The sequence below is a fragment of the Heterocephalus glaber genome, unplaced genomic scaffold (assembly GCF_053883595.1).
Source record: "Heterocephalus glaber isolate CG9 unplaced genomic scaffold, H.glaber_assembly_v1.0 deba00001428, whole genome shotgun sequence".
NCBI classification, from domain to species: Eukaryota; Metazoa; Chordata; class Mammalia; order Rodentia; family Bathyergidae; genus Heterocephalus; species Heterocephalus glaber.
This window is the reverse complement of record NW_028258293.1, coordinates 8,944,219-8,957,730: the sequence shown is the minus strand read 5'-3', so window position 1 is coordinate 8,957,730 and position 13,512 is coordinate 8,944,219. Positions and strand designations below refer to the sequence as shown.

At 36.0% G+C, this 13,512-nt stretch overlaps 1 protein-coding gene across 13 annotated transcripts in view; it reads left to right on the top strand.

Moving 5' to 3' along the window:
* The window catches only part of Ano5 (anoctamin 5), an 81,136-nt gene extending 68,385 nt beyond the window's left edge, over positions 1-12,751 (top strand). For all 13 annotated transcript variants that reach the window (XM_087211537.1, XM_087211534.1, XM_087211536.1 and 10 more), the window contains 5 exons: positions 682-812; positions 2,737-2,942; positions 5,048-5,226; positions 6,498-6,603; positions 10,444-12,751. In XM_087211537.1, the coding sequence (XP_087067663.1) occupies positions 682-812; positions 2,737-2,942; positions 5,048-5,226; positions 6,498-6,603; positions 10,444-10,665 (844 nt within the window). In that variant the 3' untranslated portion in view covers positions 10,666-12,751. The remainder of the gene's footprint in view (positions 1-681; positions 813-2,736; positions 2,943-5,047; positions 5,227-6,497; positions 6,604-10,443) is intronic.
* Positions 12,752-13,512: the final 761 nt, after the last annotated feature.

Here is a 13,512-nt window from a genome sequence, read left to right as displayed (position 1 = left end):
AGCTAAGAAAGAAATTAGGAAAACAGTTCCATTCACAATAGGTTCAAAAAATTTAATAAAGAAACAATCTAACCACGGAACTTAAAAGCCTGTACAATAAAACTGATAGAACACTGAATGAAGAAATTAAACAAGATATTAGAAAAAGGAAAGAGCTTCATGTTCACTAATATTGTTAACAAGGTCATGTTACTGAAAAATGTTGCCTAGATTATTTGCAGTCCCCACCAAAATATTAATGACGTTTTTCAAAGAACTAGGGAAAAGAATCCTAAAATTCATATGGAATCACAAAAGACAGAATGGTCAAAGTAATCCAGACAGCCCCTAAAATTCTGGTGGTATCACAACACCTGATATCAAAATATACTACAAAGTCATCGTAACAGAAGCAGCGTGGCACTGGCCTAAAACAGATATGTAGAACAGTGTGTCTGAGTAAGTATAGGTCAGTGAGAATAGTCAGTTGTCTTGTTTTCTTCATCACCCAGATAAGGAGCATGTGTGATGAAATGAACGCTAGATTTTGAGATGGACTTTAGTTCAAGTCATGTATCCTCTTGTTGTTTGATCTTAAGTTATTTATCTTTCTGTGGTGTCATTTCAGATCTAACACGTGAATTTCCTGACTTCTTTCTGTCTAGCTCTCTTTCATGTGTTTGCTTTTATCACTTCCGACAGCTTGGTTTTGAATTGGTGGAGACGTAGAAAGGCCCGGACCAACTCTGAGAAACTGTATAGTCGTTGGGAGCAGGATCATGACCTTCAGTGTTTTGGACAACTTGGGTTATTCTATGAATACTTAGAAACAGGTAAATTTCAACAGATGTTATGAAGTGTAGAGCCAACCTGAATAAAATAAATGTACTTTTCATCTTAACATTTCTTTCTGCCATGCACACAGTAGATGCCTGAAATTGGATGGTGGGTAAAAGGATGAATGAATGGAGATCAAGAGAATGATTCATAATTTCCCTGTCCCAGTAAAAAGAATGAAGAATAGTTTACTTTCAAAACACCAACCTTAGGAATATTTTTCTTATCAATAGAATATCAATATTGTTGAACCAAATCCAGTAAAAATGATATTTTAACTTCTTTCTCTAAGATGTTTTAATGACCATTTTTTCTTTTATCTGCTTCAGTGACTACTTGGAAAGAAAATAAATTAGAAAACATTTCCAAAGCCTGAAATCATTTAGTGTATACCCTTTAGGTTTGGCTGAAAAGAAAGTAGCTAATGCAGTTAGGTAAGGTAGACCCAGGCTAAAAATAAGAAATGCATAAAGTATTCCAAGCACTGAACAGGGAAAACATGTTGAGGTGAAATTTTAGGAGAGATCATTCTGGTGACTGCTCTTAAAATATACTCACAGAATTCACACTCAAGTCACTTTACTTCTCCAGTGGAGCTACAGAGAGCAAATTTTCTTCACTCAGATCTCCTAATATCACAGTGAAATGAACGCAATGATCCAAAAACTGATTCTTTAGTATAATACATGAATGTCGTACTTCAAATGGAAATTGGTATATTTAGTAAGTCTGGTTTATACAGATGCATAAAACATCTACTTTGTAGGGCAGTAAGTCTATAATTTTTATTAGTTGTATAATTTTTAAATAAGTCAGTGCGTACATGCATCAGGTACTAGTATTGAAATTATAAGAGGAAATGAAGGTTTTCATAACAAGATTAACTAACATTTTATGAGAAACAGCTAAGAGTAAATTTGTCCTGGCAACTTTCCTACATTATCTCTAATCTTGAAATAATTGTTTAGAGTAGTCATTACTTGGTATATTTTATTTTTGAGGACGCTGAAAGTTGGATAGTCCAATAATTTTCTATGAGCCACAGAGATTCTAGCTAGAGAGCTGAGATTTGAACCCCTAATTTATGCTGCCTCTACCTGATGTCTCCTCTTTGTTTTATATTTGTTCAGTGAGGAGAGAAAAGAGTATGTGTTTGTGCACTTAATAACAAGACTGATGCAATCTCGCAATAAAGCTGAAGTCCAAAGATACTGAAGATCCACTTAAAAATAGAAGAGCAGTGGCAATGATCTTTTTTCCTTACTGGAAAGCCATTTCTATGTCCTGTTTTTCCTTGGCTCGTGTGGACAGTCCAGGCTGTCAGTTGCCTGGGTTCCCTTAGTCTAAGCATTGTTAGAATCAAAGAACAAAAATGAGAAGTCAGCTTGCAACCCCCAGCTAAGTCTCATGAGGTGAAAGAGAACAACTTATTTAGAAAGATGTCAAGGACGTGTAAAATATTAGGGCCTTAACAAATACCTTATTCCATAAAATCTGTATTTTATTTCCTTTAATTTATTGTTAGCATATGCTTGTAATGCATAATGAATACACTCACCAAGGGGCGCTGTGACTTATCCATGTCACATCTCGATCACGTCCACGTCCCCTTCCACTGCCTTCCTCAACTTCCCCGTCCTCAGATACCCTCCCCATCTGCACAAAGTCTGCCTCTCCGTTTCGTTTCCCACCATCTTGCTTATATTTTGCTGTCTAAGTTATTTATGCTTTGTCCTTCCTCCATCCCACTCTAAAAACTAAACAAATCACTGCCTCCTTTGTTGGGAGGCAGACAGAAAGAAATCTGAATGATGCGACAGTATCGATCCCTTCCAAAGAAAGAAGTAGTAGGAGTGAGCAGAATGTTCCCCGTCCCCTCCCTCCACGATTATAATTTTGTTTTTCTTGTTCTCTCCGCAGTGATCCAGTTTGGCTTTGTCACACTCTTTGTGGCCTCTTTCCCGCTGGCCCCTCTTTTCGCCCTCATAAATAACATTGTGGAGATTCGCGTGGATGCCTGGAAACTCACCACTCAGTACCGGAGACCCGTGGCCGCTAAAGCGCACAGCATCGGCGTCTGGCAGGACATCCTCGCCGGCATGGCGGTGCTTTCTGTCGCAACCAATGTGAGTAGCCTGTCTCCCTGGAGCCAATTTGCTTTTTATTCACTTCCTTGAGAACAGAGACACACAAATGATGCTTAGCTCATTCTTTATGTATATGTATTCCCTCATGGAGATAGACCATAAATATAAAACATCCTAAACTTTTATGCACTGAGAAATAAAGAAATCTATGACATGCAAACTCTTGAAAATACAAGAAAAATTATAAAAACATTTATTTAAATTTCACAATAGTTTTTTACTATGTGACCAATTAGATAAAAATAAATAATGATTTAAGATATTTGAAAGCTGGGGATTTAGCTCAGGGGTGCCGCCGCCTGCCTCGCAAGCACAAGGTCCTGAGTTCAATCCCCGGTACGAAAAAATAAAGCAAAAAAAATAAATAAAATAAGATATTTGAATAATCCAGTTGAAGATTGATGATGCATGCATTTGTAGGTCACAATCAGAGAACGAACATTTACTTATGTCTACAGTGCATTTACATAAAAATAGTAAGTATCCCAAATTCTCAAAACTACAAATCTTACACTGCATACTCATCTACAACTGTGCTTTAAATATTAAATTTAATGAGATAATCAAAGGAGAAAGTGCAACTATTTAACACTTATAGTACTTCATCAAGAAGAAATAAAATTGAAATTATAGGCAGAGCTTATAAAGTGAGAACCTATGTGAAAGGATCACCGAAGAAGGGGGCACACACGGGCGTCGAGCAGCAAGCCTTTACTGGGGACGGCAGTCTGCAGCCTGCCAGGACTGACTCACAGGAGGGAGATCAGCCCCAGTACGGGCTGAACGGGAGGGGGGGGGTGTATATGGGATCTTGCAGGTGGGAGAGCACTAGTCCATCGGTGGGGGGTGGGTAATTGGGGCTGGGTGTGCAGCAACAGGTTTCCATTGAGGAATGGAGTAATGGTTTTCGGGAAGCCCCTATCTTAACTGGAACACCTGACCACAAAACCGGTGGGGCGGAAAGACCTTAACTAGGCAGAGAGTCACTAACAAAGGGAAGTCAGGCTTTAGTTATGCGGAAGCTCCCTGTTCCCCGTGGCCAGAGTGGGGCTGGGGGAAAGGAGAGGAGGGGGCTTGCTCTGTGGGGCTCTGAAGCATCTAACACTATAGGAATGAGCAGAACGGTAATTACAGAAAAATCCACAGTTATAAAAATGCTTTTATTTGAGAAGGAAACGGAGAGTGGGGAGAATACTGGAAATCATGAGCTGAGCAGTGATTTAAACACAAAGAAAATATGTAAAACATATTAGTAGAAAGCAGTGAAAAGAATAAAAATCGTAAGTCAAATTAAAAAAAAAACAATAATACAATTGCTAAGTAAGTCAAGAGTTGCTTTGTTGAAAAGACATAAAACAAGCAAAACCCTGAAAGACTATGAAAGGCTGCTATGTACTCCTTTATTTTAAAAAATTAATCTACTTGAAATTAGCACTTTTATAGAAAATAAAAACTCCAGATTTATTCAGTAAGGAATAGTTAATTGGAATGGATAGCAGCCATAAAAATAATAATGAATTTACAAATTTTACCACTAAAAATAAGGACGGCAGAACCAGAAAGTTTACAGTTTATTCATCTATTCTAAAAGAAATGTGCTATTTACACAATTTCAGAGCTCAAGAAAGCATTGGAAAATACTGTCCTCGTGGAGTCAGACTGTAGTGGACTGTGGAAAGTTTTCAGTAGGTGGACTTTATCTCTCCACTGTCTCCCCTCAACACACTCTAGCACACCCATAGCTTGTGGAGTTGGTCCAGTGAAGAAAATTCAATGCACAATAATAGAACTGTAAAATGACACACATAGAAAAGTAAGAGATAGTGAGGAAAAGGCAAGAGCTTTGTCAGAGACAGAAATATTTAGTTTTAATTCTCAATTTAGCCACTTTGTAGCTATGAAATCTCGGAATATTTATTCAATATCATAAATGAGCTGTTTTAGGTTGTAGAGCAAAGAGGGGCGTATTGCTATGATTAATAACAGTGTTTTAGTCATTTTGTACCTATAAGACTCGTGACACTGAAGGTTACGCAGATCCCATGTCTTACAGCTCTTTCTCTGCCTCTTGCTCCATCATTCAGGCTTTTATTGTTGCCTTTACATCGGACATCATCCCCCGTTTGGTTTACTACTATGCCTACTCTACAAATACCACACAGCCTTTGAGTGGCTATGTCAATAACAGTCTGTCAATATTCCTGACAGCAGATTTCCCAAACCACACTGTACCTTTGGATAAACGAGACTTCACCACTTGCAGGTATGCTTTTTGTCTAGAATTTAATTTTGCCATGTAAGCATATTTCTTAAGTTATTCAGTTCTTTCATGTCTTATAATGGCAGGGATTTACTTCAGGCAACAAAAATCCTGAATAAATAGTGTGATTCAATTACAGATTTCACATATTGCATCATTCTGATTTGGAATGGAGCAATGTACAAAAGAAGAGACTATTATAGGTAATGACCATGTTGATTTTGCAGTATCTTATTTTTTATGTTTTTCAAAAAGTTTCCTTACCAAAAAATCCCTCTTGGTCTCAAGTTGTAATATCTATGTGTCATACACCATGATCATATTATATGTGGGTTACTTGAATTTAACTATTCATTCTTAGAATAGAATGAGGAAAAACCAATAATATACCATTCACCAGGTATCCTATTTAAAGGTGGATTTTTTTCTATATAGGGAATATGAAGTCAGATTGTGTGAACTGCTGTTTCAATACTCTGTATCTCATGAAGATCTTTATACTATGGAATTTTAAAATGATACATAGGTAGTCACCAAGGTCACTTAAATCTTAAATCAAGTGCTTGCTTCCTTTAGGATGCCAATAAAAAATGATAAAGTTATAAGACAAGCAGATAAAAATATTGTTATATTCTATATTTAAATATAAAAGATTCATAGCATAATGATTGAGCATAAGCATTAATGTCAGATTTATTGATTACATCATTTTCTAGTGAGACTCAGTCTGAGTATCAGTATCTAGGGACTTTATAGAAAAGAATGAGCTTACAAAGTTAGTGTCAAGAAAAGTCTAGAAAAATAATAAGAAAAATAGAGTAATGCAGTGGCAATCCTTCCAAGAGAAAATAGAGGTAAAGAAAATAAAAATGGTTGACAATACCACTTCTATTCTGGAAAAGTCAAACAGGATAAGGGTTAAAATGTTCCTTCCATTTAATGATGGATGATAATCATTTTGGGCAGAGAGATGAATAGAACTAAGTGTCTTGAGGATTAGAAGAAAGGAAATGGAAGACTGAAAAGCTTTATAACTCATATGAGAAGTTTCTCTTTGAAAGACAAGAGAGAAGTTTCACTTATCATTTCCTGTTAGAGATAAACTGCATGCAAGTGTCATGTGGCCCTGATTGTATATGAAGAAGAAAATGTTCTGCATTTTCCATTGTCTTCATATGACCTGGTTTTTGAGATCAATGAATAATGAGGCTTTAGGCCTAGTCTCTCTAGTTGAAGCTATGGCTAATTTTTTATATTTATTTCCATTTTTCCAGGTACAGAGATTACAGAAATCCTCCTGGGGATGAGAATAAGTACCTTCATAATATGCAGTTTTGGCATGTCCTTGCTGCCAAGATGACATTCATCATAATTATGGAAGTAAGTGTTCTTAACTTTTATTCCAGTTACTCTCTCCTCTCTCTTTAGATACCTTTGTAAAGGTACTTGTAAATCAGGAAAAAGTTAGCATTATCTCAATAAGTTGTTTTGATGGAATTATTTGTTGTGATGAAAAGTGATTTAGGGACTTTTTCGATGCAATGGTGCTACCTATTATTTATTTACTATTGACCATGGTGACAGAAAAGGAAAAGAAAAATGTAGCCTTCTAGCTCAAGGTCAAGAAAAGGGAAGAGAGTCCATTGTTTTGCAAAAAAAGCCTATTATGTTCTGGTTCCAGCAGCTATTTTAAGTCTTAAAAAACTTGTAAGGTAGACTTCATTATTTAAGCATTGAAACAGCAGTTTACCCATTGTATCTCATACTCAGCAATCATCATCAGTTGGTTTAAGTCTAATAGCTGATATTAGAGGGACATTTCAATGACAGACACTAAAGGTGATTAAAATATATAGTGAATGTTTAAATAAAATGTATCATGGTTGTCATCAATCCTCCTGAAAACACTCCCCCTTCCTTTGAACGCACTTATTCCATCATTCTTGCCACTTTTTAAAGCAGTTCTGGAAGTCCTCTTTCATGAGTCTCTTTACAAGGTGTGATCACAGATGCTGTGAATGCTGCTAAAGCTTCGTCTAATGGAAAGGCAGGCTTGGAAAAATAGTACGGTGCTTCCTCATCCAGTGTATTCACTGCCTCCAGCACTGTGTGACTTCTGGCTCATCCTCAGTCAAAACGACCGTGAAAGGGAGAGATTTTGAATTGATTCAGGACATGGAAGCAGCCGTGACAGAGCAGCTAAAGACACTCATGAGAGAGGACTTCCAGAATTGCTTCAGAAAGTGGTAAGAACCAGAATATAAGTGTTTGTTAAGTGAAGGGGAGTATTTTGAGGTGGATTAATGGAGATGTGTCTTTTGCTGTGATTTTTGAAAATGTGAACAATCACCGCATGTTCCAATCACAGCATGTGTGTCACCCTCCCAAGCCCAGCTGTCCACTGCCTTCTGCCTCCTAGCTTGTGGACTCTCTAGTGTAATTGTGGAGAACAGGCGTGGAAGAAAATGTAACCAAAGCAAAGGTGGTATTGACAAACTTACAAATTGGTTGCTACAAATTATGATACAGGAAGAACAATAAGGGAGAGAGAAATAAAAATAAAACAACTTTTCATGAGCAAAGGAAAGCCCAATGCAGTAATAATTAAAAGTTCTAGCCTTGGCCCATGCAGCCCCAGTCTGGTACTGTTGTTGAATTTGTTTTATTATTATCAAAGTTAAACTTGTACATTAAAAAATTAAATAGTCCTACATGTCTAAAAAGAGAGTAGTTCTATACATTTCTCCATATTCTCAAATCCTTATCTCCAAAGGTAAACATTTCAACTCTTAAAACTAATTTTTCTTATAGCTTAGTCTGGCTAAAAACATCTCCATGAAGTATTTTTAGATATTAGTTGTAGATTTCCTTAGTTTTAGATATTAATTATTCACCTCATTTTTCAGTTTCAGATATTAATTTTTAATTTTCTACTATGGTAGATCTTACACATTATACCCACATATATACACAAACACACATCCATATATATATATATACACATACATATATACATATATATATACATATATATACACATATATATATATATACACACACACACGGAGAAATATATCTTTCTCTTACCTCTCAACATAATGGCAGCATAAGTTTTTGCTTATACAAGCCATAATTTTTTATTCTGAAAACCAGTATCTCAAAGAACAGTATTTTAGTAACTTATTAGGTGTCTCTACCTGATCTAATCTGATTTAAGACTATGGATTGATTTGTTTATTCCCTTTAGAGTGAGTTGTCATTTATTTTGCTGTAGAAATATTCAGGTGCTTGATACAGAGCCACCACCATGTGTATTATTAATACTCAATCACTCTCAACTCTGAAATATTTCTTTTCACCATCAGAGTTTAAAATACGGGATTAGAGATGAGAATCGATAGTCAAAGTGTATGTTATGACTATAAATAATTAGAAATCACATCTGTTTCATGTGTTCTATTCTGAATGCATTTCCCACATTATAATCTGGTTTTCCCTTCTCTCTTCCCCTCTCCCTCTACAGCCCTTAGTTCTTTATGAATTCGTCACTCATTACCATGTTTTTCTATGGGAAATTGAGGTTGTCTTTCAGTTTAGTAAACACATCAGAAATCTTTTCTGGTTTACTAGCCTCTGTTGAAGTACATCTTTCGGTAATTTTCTCTGGAAAAATTATGTACAGTCAAGTTTTGAGGTCTTCAATATTGAACTTTTTCTTACATGTAATTGTTATAGAACTGAACCCTAAAAGATGTTTTCCCTTAAAAAAGTCAATCAAATTCATGTAGGTATAGTTGAATTTTTTTAATGCTTTACTCCATTTACTTGCAGTTTGTGGAGTTGTAAAATGCAGGTCCAGTTCAATCTCCCAGTCTCTGTTTATGATCTTTTTTCTTTTAAGCTCCTTGAACTTTGACAATTCTCTCACTAGTCTTGCTTTTATGAAAGTTCCTTGCTATTTGACAAAATAGTCATTTTGGATAATCCCTGAAACCCTTATATATGAAAACATTCATACTTTTCAAATTGAGAAAATTGGTTTGAATTATTTATTTGATAAATGCCCCCATCTTTGTTCTAACTCTCTGTTCTAACTTCTATTATCCAGATAATACACTTCCTCTTGTGAAATTCTAATTACTATTAATTTTCTCTTCTTTATAAAGAGATAGATTCAAATGCTTATTTTTCATTTTAAAATAAAATATATAAAAATAATGCAATATAAAAATAATTATATTCTTTGGTTCTTTATCTCTCCTCTTTCTTCTTGTTTTGTATATTCATGTCAGAGAATTCATTGCATAGTTGCTAGTTCTGCTCATCCTTAAATGTAAGGCAGTGAAAAGCTGACTGTAGGCTTCCTGTGAGTACTGGAAGGTGTTTCTTTGATGAGTTTCAACACCTTCTCATTGGAGACCTGTGGAATGTTGGTACCTATATTTCTTCTTCCACAAGCGGGTTATTTTATCCAAGGGAAAATCCTCTAACCTCTTGTCTGTTGATGATTTCCTGGCTGTCCGTGCTTTGAGGGCTGAGGAAGGTGAGTGAACCTGGGTCCCAGCAATTCACTGTGCTGAACTGCATGTTTTAAACACGTCTGTTTTCAGTACATGCCCACCTCTATCCTCATCTGTGTGGTATCTAAGTGTGCAGCTTTCTGGCGTAAAAATACAGTCTTCCCTTGCTGCTTGGGCGGGATTTCAGGAGAGACCTCAAACCTGGGCACAGATGGGGAGGGGTCCTGATGATTTCATTGTTTCTCATGCAAGTTTAAACTAGTGCTCTTCTTTCCAAGTCCACCCTAAACTAATGCCTTCAAAAGTCCTTGCTGCCGAAGTTCCTGAATTCTTCTGAGGTTCTAAAACTGTTTTCGTCTTTTTAGTTTCCACTATCAACCACTGTATCACCAACTATAAGATTAACTGGTAATTTCTTTCCCATCAGTCCAATTCATATACAAATATTTTATTAGGCTTTTGAGAGGGATCACAGATAAAGAGTATATTCAATAACCATGTTCAATTGGAATTTAATGAGATATTTAAGTCATTGGATGACAGTGTGTGTATGAAAATTGTAGGGCACGGGTAATATAGCTTCTTGGTTATCCTTGAACTTTCTGTTCTAAAAAACGAGTGAAAAGATTTGCAAGCACTTCTTGCTGAACTTTTTGACAGGTCTAATAGTGTCTGTTATATTTCTTTATATTCCCTCTAGCACATTGTGTTTCTTGTCAAATTTTTGTTGGCCTGGATGATCCCTGATGTTCCGAAAGACGTTGTGGACAGAATCAAACGGGAAAAGCTAATGACTGTCAGGATTCTTCATGATTTTGAACTCAACAAACTAAAAGAGAAATTGGGACTTAATCCTAATGAATTTTCCAAGCATGTCATGATTGAGGAAAACAAAATGCAGCTGGCTAAATCCACAATTTAATCAGCATAACGGAGGAACAGCTGGTTGCCCTCTCGGGTTAGGGCCGGAGGCCAGAAGCCATGTGTCAATCTACCTTTTCTCTTAGCTTTAACTCAAAGTTTTTATATACTTTTAAGAGGCCAACTTTGTGTTGTGGGAGGAGTACCACTGTTTACATCATATGCTGGGCCCTTCCCAGATATTCTTTCCCAGGATCCTGTAAAGGACTGTTGGAAATCCACGTGGAATTGCAATACAGGAGGTCATGCAGTGTTGGGGTTGAGAAGGAAACTTGAACTTGAATTGTGTCCCCATTTTCCAGGGCATCTGCACATTTTATGTTCTTTCATTGTGTTGCTTCTCTCTCCCTCTCATGAAGAAAAATGTTCAAGGGAGAGAGCAATGAGGCCTTCTGAGTCACATAAACCCTGCTATTTTAACTTATGCAAATGAAAGACCAAAATCATATAACATAAGAAAACTCACACATTAAACCGTGTTGGGTAAATAGCATAGCAGGAGTTTATTCTTGAAATTGTCTGGTACAAGTTAAACTTTTAGCAGAATCGGAGATACTCTTGAAGAGTCTAAATGTTTGAGTTTCAACAAAAGAGTAACATCAAGATTGATAAAGATAGCATGCTGGCAACAGTATTTTCAAGATTTGTGGTTATCTGTGGAAAATACTATTGTGAAGGAATTAGACTACTGCAGGTCTTCAAGAAAATGGAAAGTATTATATAGAAGTAAATGTATTTTCTTAGTTAAGAATGCAAGACAATACATCTTGATTAATTTATTCACTTTAAAAAGTTGTTGAGTTTTTGAAAATTATTTTTTCTGTACTGTCTATTTTGTATCATGAAGCCCTTTTGAGTAAGTTAGATACAAGTTCTGTATGAAATTTGATCTCTTTGCTTTGAAGAGATTCCACATCTTTGAATAAGTTTACAGCCTCTTCATATTGATGCATCTCCTTATCCAATGCTCAGTGCCTTCTTCTATGCCTGTGACACATGAGAAATGGTAGTCTTGGCCATTAGTTCAACAAGATGTAACATGTCAAATACTAGAGAAACTGATGGTGTAAAAACCACTACAGTTTAGCCCTGAAAACTCAACCAAGTAACAAAAAAGATGATGAACTTGATAGTTAACTGAAAAATATATTTTTTGAATTATTCCTCTCAAATTTAAGCCTACAGACATGTACAATTAATTCGTGTTCCTTTTTCACTTATAAAAAATTATATAGGGCTGGGGATTTAGCTCAGTGGTTCGGCTGCCTGCCTCGCAAGTGCAAGGTCCCAAGTTTGATCCCCAGTACCAAAAAAAAAAGTTGTGGGCCGGGGATTTAGCTCAGTGGTTTTGCCGCCTGCTGCGCAAGCACAAGTGCCCGAGTGCAATCCCCGGTACCAAAATAAATAAATAAATAAAAAATAAAACATAATAGTAAATTATATATATATTCTCACTGGAGTGAGAGATACCATCCAATTGTAAAGTGTTTGAATCCAAAATTTCAAATTGGATTTTAATTCCAAAGGAAAAGCCAATGGGCTCTTTTATCACACACATCCAAAGAAATTTTATAACAAGTTTTTTAAGCTGGTATTTCTTTATCTAACCCTAATAAATTTTATGGAACTACTGGTACTTAATATATGGCAAACAGTATTAACTACTGATCAATATTAAATATTTAGAACTAAGGATGATTTATTTTACAAAACCTTGAGACACTTACCCCAATATTGTCAGTACTGATTTGCCAAGTACTGCTTAGATTTTATGAGAATTTTTCAAAGATGAAATGATCTGCTAATGGAAGTAGGATTTCATATACATAGAAGATGTGTTCTTGCTAGTGAAACCAGTCAGTTGCCATGGACTAATCCCCATTAATCTCAGCATTACTGGGCTGAGAAATCAAACTCGGTGTAATGACGACATTGCCCCTTATACACAGCTCATTTTGCTTCTGCCTTGGTACTAATAAAAATAAGGAAGAACAGGAAATATGTTTTCTTGGATGTACACATTAATTTATATGGTTCAAAAGTATGTATAGAGCTGTATTGCAAAATAAAAACAAATTTAACTCAGAGTTATTTGTACAGTAAAATTTACAACAAGCCAAGTGTTAGGTTTCTAGACCATATAGAGAAACTAGCAAAGGAGGAAATTATTTTTAAGATAAATAGGTGATTCTTATGATTGATTGGTAATATCCTTTTAGGATGTCCTTGACAAATACTCTTATTCACCTTGTGATTTCCTATTGAGAGCTTCTCCATGTTTTGTCAATTATGCAGTGAAATGCTGGCATTATCTTTTTGAAAGTATTCTAACCATAATCAGGAACCAGATTTAGGTAGATAGATTTGTCTCATCTAATAAAACCAATTGGTTATTATGGGAGGACTCAGTGATGAGCATCTGGCCATCAGATGCCTGTCATTACCAGCCTGGTGATCGTTTTTCTCCTCCAATCCAAACCATAGTTGTTGTTTTTTCCCAGGAATGTTCTAGGGAACATTCGAGATCTTGTGTGACAAAATTTTAAGTGCCAAAACCAAAGGAACACATTACTTTTTTCAGATATCTTCTCTCGTCCTTGTGCTCATCAACTTTGTTTGTACACAAGAGGCAGAACCATTTAAATTGTTTTAGAGAGATCCATCCAGAAAAGACTGCTGTAATTAAGTAGAATGTTGTCTTCATTCTGTTTCATCTCGTGATGTGGCTTTAATGATCTTTGAGTCAAGCTAATGCAAGCTACCAAAAAGAAAAGGGGAATTAAAGGGGGAGAGAAGTGCCATGCTGGGGGTGGTACACACTGTGTGGGAAGTACCATGTCTCCTCCAC